The sequence below is a fragment of the Oenanthe melanoleuca genome, chromosome 3 (genome assembly GCF_029582105.1).
Source record: "Oenanthe melanoleuca isolate GR-GAL-2019-014 chromosome 3, OMel1.0, whole genome shotgun sequence".
Taxonomy (NCBI): Eukaryota; Metazoa; Chordata; class Aves; order Passeriformes; family Muscicapidae; genus Oenanthe; species Oenanthe melanoleuca.
In genome coordinates, this window is record NC_079336.1 from 77,071,115 (window position 1) to 77,089,112 (window position 17,998).

The following is a 17,998-nucleotide window of genomic DNA, read 5'->3' on the forward strand; positions in this document are numbered from 1 at the left end:
ACAAATGAGCATTTAAAAATATTGCATGTAGCTATTTTTCCAGGTTTCTAAGTTATAGATATGACCTTTTCATAGTTTGAAATATAATCATAGTCTTCCACAGTATTTGGCTTTCTTCTTTGATTGAAATCCCAAGGTGGAAGGAATGTACTGTGTGACTGAAAATAATCTGTTTAAGCCTGAAATTGCTGGAGGCGTGTTGGCATGCCCACTGCAGGGAAACCCTGGAGATGGCCTTGATTTGAGGGCAGCTGTGTCAAAGCAGCTTTGCAGGGCAAGGAGATGGCACAGACAGTTTGCAGTAGTTACCTGATGCACCTGGAGCCAACTTCTGCTGTGATGCTGTTTCAATGCTCTCAGAGGGGGACTGCTGTGAGTTTTGCTGGGGGAATAATTTCGGTATTTTCACACAACCACTGATTTCAGATGTGATGGTGTTTGATTTATTCATCTTGAAGGCTGATAAAGTGTGTGTGTGTGTTTGTACATGTACCATGTGTGTACTTATATAAATGTAAAAGGTATTGTATTCCAAAGCCAGTCTTGTCTTCTAGAACAAAAAACTCACTGTTTTGGGATATACTGAGTGCTTCTGCTGAGCAAGTTTAAGGGCCTTGTACTACTGAAATTCCTTCTAAGGTAAATATTTAGGTTTTCAGTAGAGAGATTTTCTTGTATTTTCATCTGCAGGTTAGGATGAGAGGTAAATGTTGAATAGAGAAGTAGAATTCAAAAGTAAGATTAAATTCCATGCCAAGTTGAGGGCCATATTTTTTGATATTTCTTCTTACAAGTTCCTTCACTAATTTTATTGGAAAGAAACTTATGAAGCCTTTCACCACTTGCCAACTTAGTGGAAAGGAGTACAATTCTGTTCTTGGTTGTATCAGAATAAATATTGCACTTCTTGCATCTCTATTTTAAAAAAATCAATGTGTTTTTTTTTTTTCAGTTTAACCATGGGAGCGATATCTCGGTCACTCGAGATAAGTTCACAATATCAGCAAAGAATATCTTACCATCCTTTTTCAAAATACTGTGGTTTTGAAAAATAAACACTTTCTTATCCAAATTTGGCAATAGTTCAATCACTGGTTGAATGCAAAAGCCAGTTTCTACATAGAAGTAAATGAAATCTAGTAGTTGGATGTCTTTTTATTGCCTCCCCCCCCCCCCATCGCCACCTTGACTTTGACTCCTGCAACCTCCAAAAGAAGAAAAAACAAAAATTTCAGTGTAGATTATCAGGAAAGCTTATACTGCAATGAAGAAATGACTGTAGACCCTCACAAATCTTATTTAGAATAGGTTTTTCACAGTTTGCAGACCAGGTATTCTTTGGAAGAAAAAGTAAGATAAAGAAAAGAATGATGGGAGATGTACCTAAGACACAAAACCAGAGAAAAAATACGATTCAGAAGCTCTTGTCAACTAAAATTATATGACCCATACATCTGTTGAGTGTGTATTTTAAAACCAAATACAGACAGTACATATGTAAAAAATATTTGTAAGCTTTGAACAGAAAAGGAAACAGAAAAGGATCATCTTTCTCCTCATCCGTTTTCTGATTTTTCCTTGTAGAATATATGCAGAAATGTTTAAGGGTGTTAAGCAGATGTCTGGGTATAAAAAGAATTACAGAAAATAACAAAAAAAATGGGTATTCAATGGGTCTCACAAGACTTTAGAAACCAAGATTTAAGTTATGGGGAGTCATCCAGAATGCTTAATTTTTGTTTCTTTTAATAAGTAGTGTCCTTTAGAGTGCAAATTGTTTTAACTAACCTTTTGTCAACAGTGTAGGTCCTTTGGTTGTTCATGTGTTCTCGCTTTTCTTTTATTTTTTTCTTTTTTTGTTTTTTGACCGGGATAATCCAATACCACTTCTGTAGAAGGCTCAGGTATGAAGTAGATGATACTTTTATTTGAAAATTAAGTAGGTGTGTGTTTTTCTTATATAAAAGGTCTTAGTTCTCATGAATGATGGCTCTGGTCATTGACGGTTAGCTGTATTTGCTATCTTTTAACTCTAATTCCACGCCTCCAGAAAGCTATTTCCCAGTGCCACTCTTAGGCTAAAAAATATTAATTTGCATACTTAACACAATGAAGTGTTCAAGTGGAGAATATAGGAGATTTTTTCATTACTTTTAGGAGCAGGGAATTCAAAGGCTGGTGTACTCTTTTTTGCCCAGATCCAGTGTGGGACCTGGGAGCAGTGTACAGAATAACCTTGGGGCAGAAAAGCAGGGCAGCCTTATTTCAGTGACCATGTGGCTAATGGAAGATGTCTTCTCCTCTGCCAGCTCATCCAAGACTGCAGAGCTGGTCCAGGGTCCTGGTGAGGGGAAAGCCATGAGCCTGCCAGGCTGGGCCAAGCCAGCACCCAGGGCACCAGAGGGGCTGGGAACCCCTGCTCTGGACACAAATCACGGCTGCAGGGCTGTTGCTTCCCAGGGCTCAGATTTGGGACCTTGCAGATGCATATGCCCCAGGGTTGTGTTGCCTGGCCTTCAGCCCTGTTCATCCTTGTCCCCAGAGCCATCTGCCCCATGGTGCCTGGTGCCAGCAGTGGGGTAACAGCTGGGGGCCAACTGTGTTGCCACACCTCATCATTGGGAGAGAGGTGTGGAGAGAAAGCTGTAATTGCATTTAGCATAACCCCTGTGCACTCAAATCTACCAAATCTAAGATGGCTGTTTGCTCTTCACAACTTTATTTTTGTTATTAGAAGACAGAGGCATATTAGTTAAAATGATGAATGACTTCTTTGCTTACTGTAGGTATTGATTGCTTTTTCTTTGTGACAGCTCTGAAATGCTCATACTTGAGAAAACCCAAGTAGACTTTATGCATTTGACAGGCTTGACTGAATCACAAAGGTCTAAGAATTTGTTCAGGAAATTAGTTCAGCTTGACACACATTGGAAAGAGCTGCTCTTCTCATTCATGTATACAGGGCTGGATTATTAACTGAAAAACAATATCAACCACAAAAATGCAGGAGAGCATTTGTGTGAGATAGTCCTGTTTTCCTGCAAGATGTGGCAGAAGCAGAAGTGTGAATACATAGAAAGGCATGTTGAATGCAGAATGGTAATCAGTTCTATCTGACACTTACCTTGTGAAGAGGGCTGAAAGTCAAGTGCCTGCAATCAGCAAAGAAGTGTAGATGCATTTTCATTATAAATTAAGTAGTCTAATTGTATTTGGTTGACTTCTGTTGTGGTATTTGAAATTTTATCAGGCCATTTCCTGGCAAGCAGAAGTTATTATGTGATGTTTTTAAAAGTGCTTTTTTTTTTAGTTATGAGAGTGCAGGTGTGGCTCTGGTAGGACCTGATAGTCCAGGCAAACCCTTGTTAACTTCTTCACCTTCTTCTTAAGATTTTAAACACGTGTTAAAAAACAAAAAGAAAAAAAAAATTCTGGGGCGATTCCAGTTGAGCTGTCTTACTTTTTTTCTCCCGGTCTTGTAAGTTTTCTTTTGTTTCCTGCTAATTCTATGAACCGTGTTTGCAGACTATAATGATGACAAGATTTAGCAATAACCAAATTTCTTAGAGGAAAGATTCTTAACCTGACCGTAGTACTGTGCTAGAGATCAACTGACAACCCCTGCTTATTTTATGAATGAAGGTTTTTGTTTGTGTTATTGTTTTTGGTTTTGGCTGTTTGTTTTGGTACAGGCTAAGATGCTCACTTGTGCTTGTTGTGTCATAAGGGGTTGTGGTCAATTGCAAAATCTTGTTTATACTGCGTTGGAAAATTAATAATTTATTTGTATTACTGCATCTTTTCTTTTTTGTTGCAGAAACCTTTTTAGAGATGAATGTATAACTGGATCCTTTAGATCAAATTTTGTGCATTTTCTCATCCATTAAATTAGTTGCATTAGGTGAGATGCAGTAGGTACCTTGTAAGGATCCTGATACTGTCTCCAGGTGAAGTTTACAGGTGATAAGAAATACATGGGAGTATCTGACAGTGACTTTAAAATTTCTTGAATAAAGCCTATGACATCAATAAAATATTAGAAGGACTGAAATAAACCAGGAAAATTGCCTTCTTAAAATGTTCTAAAATACACAAATCCTCTATATATGAATACATGAATCTGACTATAAAGAATTTAAGAGTTAATGCTTTAGATCATGCTGTTTTACACTTAGTATGCCATATAGTATGATCCAGAGATGCTATAAATACAAAGGAATTTTTTTTTTTAGTCCAGGAGGGGGAAGAAGGCTTGGAAGAGATAGCAATGATTTCATTAGCAGCTTTACTATTCAGCTCTCTGACAAGCATTCTACATCTTCTTGTCATTCAAAGAAACCTCAAAGATGAATGGATAATTCATTCATTAAATGGCACCAGGAGAGTCACCTTGTTCAAATAATCTGACTGATAGTGTCAGTTTGACAAAAATTCCAGTTTTGAGTGATGATAGATTTTTATGTGTTTGTTACTGCAGCATCATTAACCTTTGGGGACAAAGGATACAAAGGAAATACTAATGTGAAGTTTTTAAACTTCTGAGGTTGCTGAGGGAATCTGGTGCTTTGTGGCAACACATCTGCTAGTTGTGTTACAAAAGAAAGATGGAATATGTGGTGGTGACTTGACACTCATGATTCCAGAAAATCATGGGAAAATGTGGAAGCTGTAGGAAAACTTCTCTGACTGTTGTGGGTATTGATTCATTTGAATTAAGCTTTCAGGAAGTTTTAGTTACTCTGCTTTGGAAATCTGCATCTTATTTGTTACTGCTGGGACTATGTGGTACTTGGGTGTTTTTGGAATAAAATTGCACATGCTCCATTATCAGGCTCTGAATTCATTTTTGTGTTTTGATGAGTAACATGTAGAACAAACAAAGTCTACCTTCAAAGTGTTTTTGCTCAGATGTTCAGTAGAAGGGTGAGCACTTAGAAATTCAGCTAATGCTGTGCAACAATAAAGAGAAATTTCATGGAGGCTGCTGGCAAGAGTGTAGAATGTTGACTATGAAGGAGGTATTTAGAGACAGAGGCCAGAAGGTCCTTAGTGACTGTCTCAAGGACTGTGGCTATGCATGTGGGGAGCTGAAGGGCAAACCAAAGTTCTACCTGCTTGGCTGTCTCTTTTTATTCTAGGTTACTCTGACACAAGCTTCTAATCTAATTTCAGAAGTATATTCTCCTCTATCAAAATGTGGTTAAGGTTGTGTGGTTGCTCAGCCTTGAAGATGAAGCAGCTCTCCCCAGCTGGCAAAATAAAGATTTCACACTTGTTTCTAACTCTGAATTATCCTCAGGCATTGCACCTTAAAATCAAAAACCTATTGTACAAGGACAAGATTTTAGATTCTGTTTCTAGAAATCCAACAGTTGCTAATTTTTTCTGTCTCCAGGGCTGGCTTTTCAAGTAGGAAGGTAAAGCATGCTGTAGGAAAACATATACTTACCTGAAATGTTTATAAACATTATAAATGTTTATAACATCTGAAATGTTTATAAATAGCTTTTCTCCTGGTAGTTAGTATGAATACCTACAAAATATCTTGTGACAAAATAGGGATTTTTATGCAGTACAAATGAAAAGATTTTTGCTTGATTATAATGATCTGTTCATAATGCTTTTCTCAATCTTTGACCAATGCAGCTGTCTAAACTCCCCAAATGCCTATAAGAGTCCTAAGATAATGCATCAGCTATTATTTTTAATAATTCAAGCATAGGAAAATGTTGATATATCAGCAAAATATGTTTCCCAGCTGTGAGACTTGAGGGAAAGGAGAGGTTGGTTTTTACTAGAGGATGCTCTATGGTATTTCTGATGTGCCCCTACTCTTCAATTTTGGCATCATAGCTGAAATAAGTGGGCTACAATGTTTATCCAGAAGTTCTAAATTGAAGTTTGTGGGCATGTTGGTTCTGTCTGGTTTGCATGTGGCCTTGATGAAGTTACCCAGAGAAATTGGGATTTGGGAACAACTGACTGGTGTAAGTAAAGAAAATCATGTTGTAAAGCAGTTGGTCTGGGAATCTGACTATATGGTACACAGTTTCTAGATGGCTGACAACAGCAGAGGAGTTTTCTTTTGGTGACAGCAGAGACAGCAAATTACATCTTTGCATCGAATCGGATGGGAGTGCCAGTGAAAAAAGCACATCTGGTACTGATGTGCAGGCACCAGGGATCTTGCAAAGTCAAGTCCTTCATCTGATCATTTAAACTTGCCCCTTCAGTTTGACATGGGCTGTTTTAGACAGTTATTTCCCAATCAAATTGGAAAGCTGAATTAATCTGTATAGTAAAATTTGAGTCAACTAAATATAAAAGACTATGGCGAGACAAAGATACCATTACTAAAATTAGCTTTCGAAGGGGACAGTGGCATGACTGACACCTATTTCCTTGCCTTGTGGAAGGATGGTGAAGGGGGTACTGAGGAATAACTCCTGGTGATAGTTGTGTGTAAGTGAGCCATCTTCAGCCCTGTGCAGCTGACAAGGGAATAGTGAAGTACCCAGAGAGGTATCTGTGCTTCTTCAGTAAGGTCAGAGGGGTGGCCAGGAGGAAGCCTGGGGGGAAGTAGTGAGGGTTATACTGTCCACAGAGCCCAGATAATTGCTGTGTCTGTAATGTAAATTGCCTGCCTTTGGTGTTAGCAACACCAAAAGTTGTCTTTATATGTCTAATACTGTTTTCCCAGCCTAATGAATGACTGTGACTCACATAAGCAGCCTTGCATGTTAAGAAATGAAAATGAACACTTTGCAGTGTTACCAGAATAATGCATCATGTTCAGTATCTTCTACAAGAAAATGAAAGGGAAGGGAAGCCTCAAATTCTGTCTCATTTCTACTCACGTGAAGTAAATATCTTTATTTATATATTTGAGGTACAAGATTTGCTCTGCGTGTGCTTTCACATTTAACACTTACTGTCTAAAAATGTACAGAACTTCAGTGATGTTTTCTTAAATCATATAACTAAATTAAGACAGTATCAGAAAACAGTACTACAGTCAGGAGGTGCTTTTAACCTTTAGATTGTAATGTAAGGTCTGGTAGTTCTTCTAGTTTTCATTGGATTTTTATACTTCCCCCATGAATTTTTATTTTGTTTTCATTGTCCACTGATCAGAAGTGTTTTCTTAGAATAGAAATTTCTGCTGACATGTCACCTTTGGATTGTGTTATAAAGATAAAATTTGATGTCACAGCTACAGGTTCACAGCAAGGTCTTGTTTAAGACAGATAGTGATGCTTGCTTGCTTAAGACAAGACTCAGATAGTAAATAGATTAGCTAGCTATATTGCACAGCTCTAATTAGGATGTTATCTACAAAATCAAACTCCTCAGAGTTACAGCTACATGACAAAAGCACATTTGATAATTTTCTGTTGCTCCAAACTGGCCCCAGAGGTGTGGAGTGACACAAGTAAAGTGTGGTGTCTATAGCTTTGAACATAACTATGTACAATTTTGTCTTGCATTACAGGGCATTTTAGGCTGTTCTTGTTTATAAGATTTTTTTGTGACTTGGAATAGTTGGAAATTTCTAGTTAGGTAAGAAGGATAAATACAAAACTTCATCTATATTTATGACTTTTTTTTTTTCCTTAACAGGAATGAAAAACTGCACAGGTGCTCCCAGTGCAAGGTTGCTAAATACTGTGGTAGATCTTGTCAGGTAAGATAAAAATAACAGCTATAAATGGTTTAAGAAAATAGACATTTGAATAGTTTTTTAATGGGGTCTCCATACATTTTGCATGTTGTCATACTTCCACACTGCAATTAATTTGTAGATTTGGAGAGGATAGGCAAACATACTGCCTTGTTTTATTTCAGTATTTTTATAGCTACAAATATGAGATTCTGATCAGTACAAAACTAAGTTGAAATGTGTGGTGTTTGACTGTACTTGGCGAGAGGGGGAGGAATAATTCTAAAGCTTGTCTTTAGACCGAAAGCTCCAAGTCAATTTTGCAGTAAACCAATTTTAATTTCAAGAGTACTTTTTATAATGGTAAATTCTATATTCCAGTTTTCAAAGAGGGAATAAGGGTCAAGAATGTGTTGAGAAGAGAAGGCCTTAAGGAAAACTGCATCTCTGAGGAGGTTTTTCAAGAAGAAAGGTGGTACATGGCAGAAGGACAAGTGACAACAGGCTCAAGTTGAAAGACTAGAGGTTCACATGGCATACAGGGAAAAGCTCTTGACAGCCAAGAGGTGGGACAGGCTGGCCAGGGTGTTTGAGGATTTAGAGACCCCACTGGATAAAGCTCTGAGCTGGCTCTGACCCCAGAGCTGACCCTGCTTTGCAAGTAGAGATCTCCATAGATCCATTCAGCCTGTGATTCTGTCCTATGAAATATTTCTCAAAGGTGAAAAGTTCTCAAAGGCCTAAAAGCCTAAAATCTTAACTGTTATATTTGACTAGATCTATAGGATTGTCTTACAGAGCACTTGAAGTTTTAAATGGCTCCTCATAGTTTTACACTGTGATTTTCTGTTTTGCCTTTTTTTTTTTTTGTTGATAGGGTGAGGGTTGGTAGTAGTTGGGTGTTTTTGGGGGAGTGTGGGTGCAGTATTTTTTTCTTTTCATAAATAGAGAAAAATTATGAAAAGCAGCTACTGGTCAAAGTAGACTATCAGTAATGCTCTATAACTTTGCAAGTTAAGTCTTTTGCATGGAATAAAAGCATCGTAAAACGTTTTATGTTGGAAGGGACCTTAGAGATCATTAGTTCTATGGGCAGACACCTTCCACTAGGTCATGTTGCCCAAAGCATGCCATTTAGCCTGGTATTGAACACTTCCAGGGATGGAGCATCCACAGCTTCTTTGGACAGCCTGTTCTGGTGCCTCACCACCCTTACAGTAAAGAAGTTCTTTCTAATGTCTAAGCTAAATATACTCAGTTTGAAGCCATTCTCCCTTGCCCTACCACTACATGCCCTTGTAAACAGTCCCTCTCCAGCCCTTTGTGTAGGTACTGGAAGGCTGCTGCAAGGTCTCTCAGCCTGTCTCCATAGGAGAGGTGGTCCAGCTCTCTGGTCATCTTTGTGGCCCTCCTCTGGACTTGCTCCATGTCCTTCTTATGTTGGGGGCCCTAGATCTGGATGCAGCACTGCAGGTGGGGTCTCAGCAGAGCAGAAAGGCAGAATACTCTCCCTCCCCTGCTGCCAACTGTGCTTTGGATACAGCCCAGGACATGTTTGGCTCTCTTTGCTATAAGGACTCATGGCTGGGTCGTGTTGAGCAACATCCCCAAGTCTTTCTCCTCAGGGCTGATCTTGTCACATATCATGTGCTCCTATAAACAATTCTGCTTTAATATAATCTGTAGTGTTCTCAAGATACCAAAAATCCTTCCTTTTGAGAATTAAAACATATAGAGAGGGAAAAGAGGAAGATCTGTCATTTTGATTCATCGTATTGGCAAATGTGTGCAACGTACATTAGGTGCTTACTGTAGCATCAATAATAAAGCCACAGGTAGATTTATTATGGGACATCATAAGGAAAACATGGCCTTAAGGACTATAAAAGACCAGAGTATTTGCAAGGTAAGTTTAAAACAAATATCTTCTAGGAGAGTCATTGGTAAAGCTTCTGTTGGCAGGTCTCTAATGTGAAATGAGACTGCTGGCTCTGGCCTGCAGAAGCAAATGCAATAACCTATCCCAGCTTAGGTGTAGAGGCAACGGAGGTAGGAGCTGGAGCTTCCTCTTTGAAAAGCACAACTGTGCAACTGCATGAACATTCTTGAAGGATTCATTTGCATGCTTCAAGCCATCCATAGTTGGAGGAAGGGATTTCAGTGAGACAGGCTACTGCTGCTAAATGTAATCTGCACTTACCATGCAGTGTATCTACAGTTAAATAATTACTTGAACTGTTTATATATATACAGTTAAATAATTACTTGAACTGTTTATATATATAAATTAATACTGAATGAATGTATGTAGTATCCTGTGATATTAGGTAGCGATAGAGAATGACAGGAAAAAAAAAGATATTATTTTGTAGTCCAAGCAGTGAATTGGGATTGATGACTCGAAAGAGGTGATACAGTTAAAACTGAGACCAGCCAGATCTCTTTGCTCTTGAGAACTGTCCTCTGATTCATATTTGCTCTAATAAGCCAGCTAAACCATTGTGCTGCTCTGGTTTTATAGCAGCTGTTAGGAAAGCTAAACCAAATGCTTTGTGCCCTGCTTAGCCTCTGTAGCTTAAGTGCAATTCATTAATATGTGCACTTCTAATTGAACTAATTGGTCAACAAATGAACAGCAGGGTATTGATGAAACTGCATTTTGCACATTTAAAAAGGTGAATATTGACAAAACAGGACTATTTTAGTTTTATAAATACAGATAACTTTGAAATGCAAATTATGCAGCTGAATTTGCAATTCACACTTAGTTGCAGAATGATTTGATTATTTTTGAATGTGTGATATTGCAACTCAAAACACTTAGGCTTAAAACCTGTTATTTTTCTAGTGTTTTGTAATGAATACATTAAATGAAATCAGAACTAATATAAAAATCTGACTTAAAACAATTTAATCTCAGTAAGTGTACTGGGTCTAGAATAAAGGTGGATTTTGTGAAAGAAACTTCAATGGAAATGCAACAGGGGATTTATATTTCAGAGGGTACAAAAATAGCCATTTTTAAACCTGCAAATGTCTTATAAACATCTTCATTTGTTTTAAAATGTCAAGTGGTACAAAAAGCTATTTTCAGGCTAACCTTAAGGAGAATAAATAGTCTTTGGAAATGTCTCTATTTTTTGGAGCTTGCAGTGAGAATAGTTATCCTTTAAGGGAATATGTATGCAGAGCCAGCAGTCCCGAGAAAGACTTATATGCAAATCAGAATATCCAGTTTTTACAAATCTCCATAACGTCAGTTTTAAAGGTTCCAAATTTCAAAAATTCCTATTATTTTTCTTTTTTAGGCCCGTTGAAGCAAGCTGTATTCACTTTTACCACTTTCATTTAATTAAAAAAAAATTAGAAATGTGGAACTGGAACTTATCACAAAAGATCATTAAGGGTGACCTTTTCCAACTGAATTCTGATTTCAGGATCAAGTACATATAGATTTTTTGCTTTAAATTTTTTTTTTCTTTCAGTCAGACCTCATTGGTTTTTGCCCTTACTTGGCATTTATCTGTCATAGCCCCTTTTCCACTTCCTGATGCCTAATTTCATGGGCTGCCTGCCTTCTAGCAATGTTATGTTGGCTGGGTGTCTCTCCAAAGGTAGGCTTATCACATCTGCTGCTCCTCATAATCACTGTTGTGGTCATTCCTGGCAATGTTTATTAATATGGTGTATCCCATAGACTGGGGACAATGATATATATGATAATCCCTGAAAAATGGAAGAGTAATTTCAGGCAATATTCAGAATCTGATATTATCAAACATTATTGAAATAATATAATAAATGTCATGATTTAAAAAAAAAGACATTATGTGAAAATTCAAACAATCCCTTGGAAATTACAGATTATTTGCTTTTAACAGATCTAAACCTTCCAATGGAAAAATATCCTGCTCTGATTTTTTTTTTTTTTTTTTTTTTTTTTTTTTTTTTGGTTAAGCAGCTCTAGTCTTTAACAGCTTTTTATTAACACATTAATCTGCAGGAAGTGTTCAATTTTTTTGATCATGCATAGAAGACAAAGGGTAACCTTTGTTTCATCAGCATTGCTTTAGGATCTTTTGCAGATTCAGGCTCCAAGGGGAGACAGCAATAGCATATGTCTGTGAAAGGATGGATGTGCATTGGCAAAATCACTCAGCTAAAAATATGCAAGACACTGCAGGCATTTGTGAGGGGTCTTTGCCCGTGACCTGAGCCAGCAGGAGGACTCATGGGCCTGGGTTGTGCAGGGAGGTGTTGGAGCTGGTGCTGGTGCAGACTCTCAATCTGCCCCTGGTAGAACTCTGCTGCACCATCTCTGCAGCCATGTGGGTGCTGGACGTCTTCACTTGGGTGGAGCCTGAGGATTTGCACTTGGGATGCATTGAGATGGAAGGAGGGACAATGCTTTGGGAGGAGATAGATAGAAGAATATTCTTTCCAAGTTCCTAAGTGTAGTGAAGCCTTGAGGAGGAGTGTTTTGTGTTGCCCTGTACTGTTCACTTTCTTTGCCTTCTTCTATTGGTGTTCATTTCCAACAGGGGGAAAAGAAGTCTTTGCAAAATTTGAAGACCTTCCCTGGTGGTCATGTCTCTGCACTACAGTGTTTATACTCATGCTGGATATAGCATATAAATACCTTTACTGAAAGCAGGATACACAGAATTAAGGAAACAGTCCCACCAAGAAATATGAGACTAACATAAGCCCAACCAATAACTATTGTTAGAGGCTGACTTTAAAAGTAGGTCTCTCTGAGGTCACAAATTCTTATTTTCATGTTGCATCAATTTGCATCCATGTTGTATGGACAGTAAGAAGAAATAGTGTTGAATTTCATTATATATAGTGCATTTGGAGCTTTCCTCTCTCTCCCTGACCATTTGGGAATAAGTGACTGGCAATCCCTATTCCAGCTCCTTCTGCAGAGGAATCAGTGATTCCATTCTGGCATCAGTTTTGGCCAAAGTGCTGTTTCATGGAAGGTGTGTGTTTGAACTATTCCTATCACATGGGAATGCTCTCAAAGAAACATGACACATGATGCTATGTGGTGCAGCATATTTCATCTTATTAGAGCTGTATTGGTTGGGTAGTTATTAATCATTTTGATGTCACTTCTAGCATGTTTAAAATTCTGTACAACATTTATGTAGAGGAAAGAATTTGACAGATAAAGGCTTACTCCTGGGAACATTTTTAGTTTAAGTTGGATAAAAATGCCAGTATAATTATATTACACAGAATGATGTCTGGACATTTACAAGCATGACCTTGTTTTTTCTAGACAAGGATAATTCTATTCAGCATTAAATACTTAACTTTTATTTGTCAGACAGCATGTGACACTAACTGTATTTGGATTAATGCCTTCTTGGTGTCTTTTTTCCTCTTGTAGAGTTATGGGTAAAAGAAATGAAATCACATATCTCTTATATATCAGAAAGAAATAAAAAGTTCCATTTATTTATTATGTGTACACCACAGGGGAAGAAAATCCTGAATTAAACATACTAAATGCTACTGGTGCTGAACTCTAGTTACTTGAAGCAATTCCTTCACTTAAATGAAACTTAAGAAAAAGTTGAGTGGATTGCCTTTAGAATCTTTACAACTTACATGTCAGCATCTCCAGGTCTGATGTGCACTTACACATAGCTCTGCCATTTTCTATTTTTTTTAGCTGCTGAACATGTAGTTAACGTTGCACAATAATTTCTCTGTGGCATTCATCTAACAGAAACTGTTTTTCTGGATTCATGTTTTTTTCCCTTACAGCATATTTGTGAGAAAATGTCACCTTCAGAACTCCTTGGTTCTGACTACTTGTCATTGTAGCAAATTTTTGTTGTGCCCAGTTATTTTAATTTGCTTTTAAAACTATTTGAAACAGCTATGTGGCTTCAAACATAAACTGTGAATATGCAAATAAAATGTGTAAACATGTAGTATGTTAATAAATGGACTTGGAATTTTTGTTCATTATAAACAAAATTTTCTGCTGGTGGAGACAGAAGACAGGAAAAAAAAGAAGATAGGAAAGAAAGAAGAAATTTTCTTCCAACATGTTTCTTTAGCTGAAGACTCATTCTTCTGCACTAATATTGGGGCAAAAATCAGTGGTAGAGAAGAAAAGAGACATATTTCAGTGTTTTCTTAATCTTGTCATCTTGGCTCTTCCCTGCTATGGAAGTGTTAGTCTGTCTCTGCCATTCTAATCAAAGTGCCCCATGAAACAAAAATTTCAGGTTTGGGTAATACATGACACTAAAACATTTTTGGTTCTGTCTTCTGTTTTGGTATCAGTGATCACTCCTGGTCCAAACTGTGCAAAATATGACTACCAATTGTCCCAGCTGTGGGCATTGATACCTCATCAGCTCAGGGATATTTGGGCACAGTTTTTGCAGCACTTTTTTTGACCATTGTATTAGAACAGCTGCATTTAGTGCAGTGAATGGACTCTGAAAGCCTCTGCAGTCTTGGTTGCTGAGTGAACACTTGCCTAGAGTTTTCTGTGTGTTACATAGCATCCTTTCTAGTTCTCTTCAGTCTTGGGAAGTAAGCAGCTACATGCTGTCACTGCTTCATGCAACAACAAATGAGAATGTATTGTTTTGAGCATGTTTGTGTGCATATCTAACTGTAAATAACTATACATATAGGATGTGTGTGCATAGAAAAAAGTAGGATAGATTATATAAAATAAAATGGAATTGATTTTCTTTTTCTTCCTTTTTAAAATATCCTGATAGAAAGAAGCTTGGCTGGACCACAAGCTGGAATGCAGGTGTCTTAAGAGCATCGAGCCCAATTTTCCTCCAGACTCTGTCAGACTTGCTGGCAGGATTGTTTTTAAACTAGTAAGTGATGTTCTTTTAGATTGATTCAGTGCAGCAAATTCTGATAAATGCTTTCTTGCTCTAAATTTTTAATGTAATTATGAGCTACAAGGCTGAAGTGACTGGGAATACTGAAAAAAATTAGATTGCAAATTGCATTACAAGTTTACTGATTAATTTACAGAAATGCTGAAGGGATCAAGAGATTCCAAAATGGACATAACTAAGCTCAAGGGACATGTTTATTGACTTTCTTTTCCTATGACTATGTGGTAGCATTCTAAACTTATTCCTGCCTGGAAGGAAACATGGGGAGACAATGTTTTCCCTTCAATACTACTGAAGTTATTAGTGCTTTTCTGTTAACCTGATGGAAGCCTCAGTTGGTGTTGTTTGAATCAGTGGTAAGGACAGAAGCACTGGTGGATAGCCTTTATTTTAGAGGCCATAATGCCATGCTTTCCATGTCTCAATTACCTTTATTAATATTTTTCTAAACTCTCTTGGATGCCCTGGGTATTTGATATTCTCAAGATTTGATTACTTTATATGGACTAAATTTTCTCTTAGTTTAAGCAGCTTATAAATGTGTGGGATTGAAAATCAAAAGGGATTTGCTCATTTTTTTGCTGAACCTGGTATGATTATGTCTGTGTTGGATAAAAGTTCAGGCCTTTGTTGTGGTCTGAGGTGATGAAATGTGATTTCACATTTATTTTATGCATTGTTGCAGAGAGCTTATGCATGATAGCTTTTAAAGGGCAAATATGTACCTAGCAGTACTGTGCATTAATTATAGTCACATGAACTCTGAAACTACAAACCTCATAAACTGATTTCAATTATGCTCTGAAGGGCTAAAGTAAGTTACTAAATGTAGGCTGCCAAAGTTTTAAAGAAATTGAAATTAGTAGAAAGTCTTACAGCAAGAAACAAACTTAGTTTTTTAGAGTAGTTAATGCAAGGCCCTGGATTTATGTTGATGCTGTTGGCCTTACTTAGTTATCTTACATGTCTATCACACAGAATAATGAGTCTTGTGGAGTGTTTTCAGGATAAAGCATGCTATGTAAGTGTTAATTATCTGTTTTTCCTCTACAGCTCAGACAATCAGTGTGCCCTTCTGAGAGACTCTACACTTTTTCCGATCTTCAGTCAAGTAAGTAATTGCCAGCCAGATTTCAGGGAGTACTTCCAAGGTCTGCTTTGCAAAAGGTCCATCTGATTTTCTTGCAGCTTGCCTTCGGAAGGTTTGCTCTGTAGAGTAACAGAATCAAAGATAAAAAACTTTGTGGGAAAGAACAGTTATTTCAGAGATGAAAGGAAAAATGTGTCTGTTGTCTCGAAGCAAAACCTTCACCTGTATTTTTATTGTAGTATTTTTATTTCTGCATTTTACAATGAACATCTTGCCTGCTCATTTTTTGATTTACCCAATGTTTGCCTTACTACATACATTGTCAATATTTCTACATACATATACAATAGTACATACATTTTTACATTGAGGTTTTACTTTTTAAATACTTATGTGCTATTGCATGAAGCTTCAAAATTACTTCAGAAACAGGAAAGTTAAATTTAAAAGGGATATGTGTATATTTTTCTTCTACATGACCTTTCAATAGAGAAAAAAGATGAAATTGTGCAGTTATTACTTTTGTGGCTTCACAAGTTTCAACTACTTGGGTAGAAAAAGATGCTCGTTACAATCTCTCAGCAGAGCAAAAATGGAAACATTTTTTTCATGTTTTTTGGTATCTTGAAGACTTAGGAAGAAATACATCCTTGGTAAATTTTTGCATCTTGTTTAGAGGGATTTTCTGGAGAGTAATGTGAATATTTTCATTACCTCAATGTTTTTTAGTATTATTCAGAGTTTTGGCTACAAACCAGGTTGATCAATTGATATAGTTAGAAATAAAACCTGTATAACATAAAAATTGCAGTACATAGAATTAGTTTTACTTCTGAACATCCTGACACTGTTGCCTTCTCCCAAACTGCAAGGGCAAAAGACCTTAATAAGGCAGCAAATTAAAATGGATAGATTTCAGTTATTTAAAACATAGTGGTTTTCTACAATGGATATTCTCAATTTGTGTAACAAAGCTTTATGGAAAACAGATGCTTCAAATTAATTTGAAGTGAAGTAGAGTATGGACTTTTCTGCTTCATTACACTGCTGGGATCCAAGGAAAGAGTCTTTATTGTACCAATGGCTGATTGCAGAGTGGCACAGGAGGAACTGGATGGAAGAATCTCCCTTTAAAAATTAAGTATTGTTATTGACACTATGCTGTCTCATTTTGCTTTACACAATTACTTTTCAACATTACTTTATACTGTTGGTTGATGTTTAGTGTGGGAGACATAGAAACTGAATAGAAGCATATAAAGTTTTATACACTTATTGAAAAATTTTCTGCTAAAACATATAATACATGAAATACCACAAAGCAAGTGGAGGCATCCAGCCCTTTATGAAGTTCTTTTCCAATCTCCATAGTTCCTTGAAATTCTTTTATGTGCACTGAAACTCAGAATAAGTAGGAGGGGTCTCTCTGAGCGTTGTTACTTTTGCTAGTTCTCATTTATCTTAAGACTATTCCTTCCTTCCTTAGTTCTCTGGGCTCTCTGTATGTTACAATAAATCAGAAATCATTTTTGTTTTTACTTACCAAGACTCAGTATTCAGAAAATTCAGTTTGTGTGCTGTATTATGGGGCAGATATTTTGCTGCTTCACTTGTATAAGTATCAGAGTTACATAATAAAATCCCCATGTCTTATTTAGAAATTTTTTCATGGGCTTTTTATGGAATTTTTTTCTCCCACACCAGATTTCTTAAAAAATTGAGAAGTTTTTTAAAAACAAAAAGTGAAAACATTCACAAATTTAATTTCATTGTGCTTTTGGCCTTGTTTTCTTATGTGCTTGGAAAACCAGGTCTTGATCATTTTCCATTAAGGTCCCCATGGGATCTTTTTCTGAATCATTAGCTCTGATGTCCTGGACAGATTCCAGTGTGGATAATTGCATTCTGCTTCCATCTCTATCAGTTCTCCCTGAAGTTCCAGTTGGTTTTGGTATTCATGTTCACATCTGTCCCAAGCTGCAGTGTCCATTTGTATCACATCTTATGTGATTTCTCTTCTTTAGTCTAGGGTTGCTTTATTTGCCAACAGTGAAACAAACCATGCCTTCCTCTCTTTGTTATAATACATTTTGCAATGTATTGTAGATAGTGTAAGTAATTCACGTGTTGTCTTGAATAATTACATTTGAAGGAAAAGCATTTTTGTGTTCAAAGGAATATTATATAAAAAATGCAAGTGTGTGTTTATAATTTTTCTTTTATATTTTTTAAGAATCTGTTGTTTCAGATATCTAAAAGTTTGCTGCTTCTCTCAAAGACATAGTCCTCATAGATACTCTGCTTTTCTACACCAGAGATTTTCTGTACATTGTGAAAAACATACCTTTGGATTTCTAA

The 17,998-nt window shown here is 36.9% G+C and overlaps 2 protein-coding genes across 3 annotated transcripts in view; both read left to right on the forward strand.

The window, feature by feature from the left end:
• The window catches only part of TFB2M (transcription factor B2, mitochondrial), a 103,573-nt gene that overhangs the window by 53,037 nt on the left and 32,538 nt on the right, over window positions 1-17,998 (forward strand). The window lies entirely within an intron of this gene.
• The window catches only part of SMYD3 (SET and MYND domain containing 3), a 367,678-nt gene that overhangs the window by 37,418 nt on the left and 312,262 nt on the right, over window positions 1-17,998 (forward strand). Inside the window, exons 2-4 of one of the 2 annotated variants that reach the window (XM_056486767.1) lie at window positions 7,621-7,684; window positions 14,416-14,523; window positions 15,604-15,661. In XM_056486767.1, the coding sequence (XP_056342742.1) occupies window positions 7,621-7,684; window positions 14,416-14,523; window positions 15,604-15,661 (230 nt within the window). The remainder of the gene's footprint in view (window positions 1-7,620; window positions 7,685-14,415; window positions 14,524-15,603; window positions 15,662-17,998) is intronic. The other variant, XM_056486768.1, reaches the window with a different exon arrangement.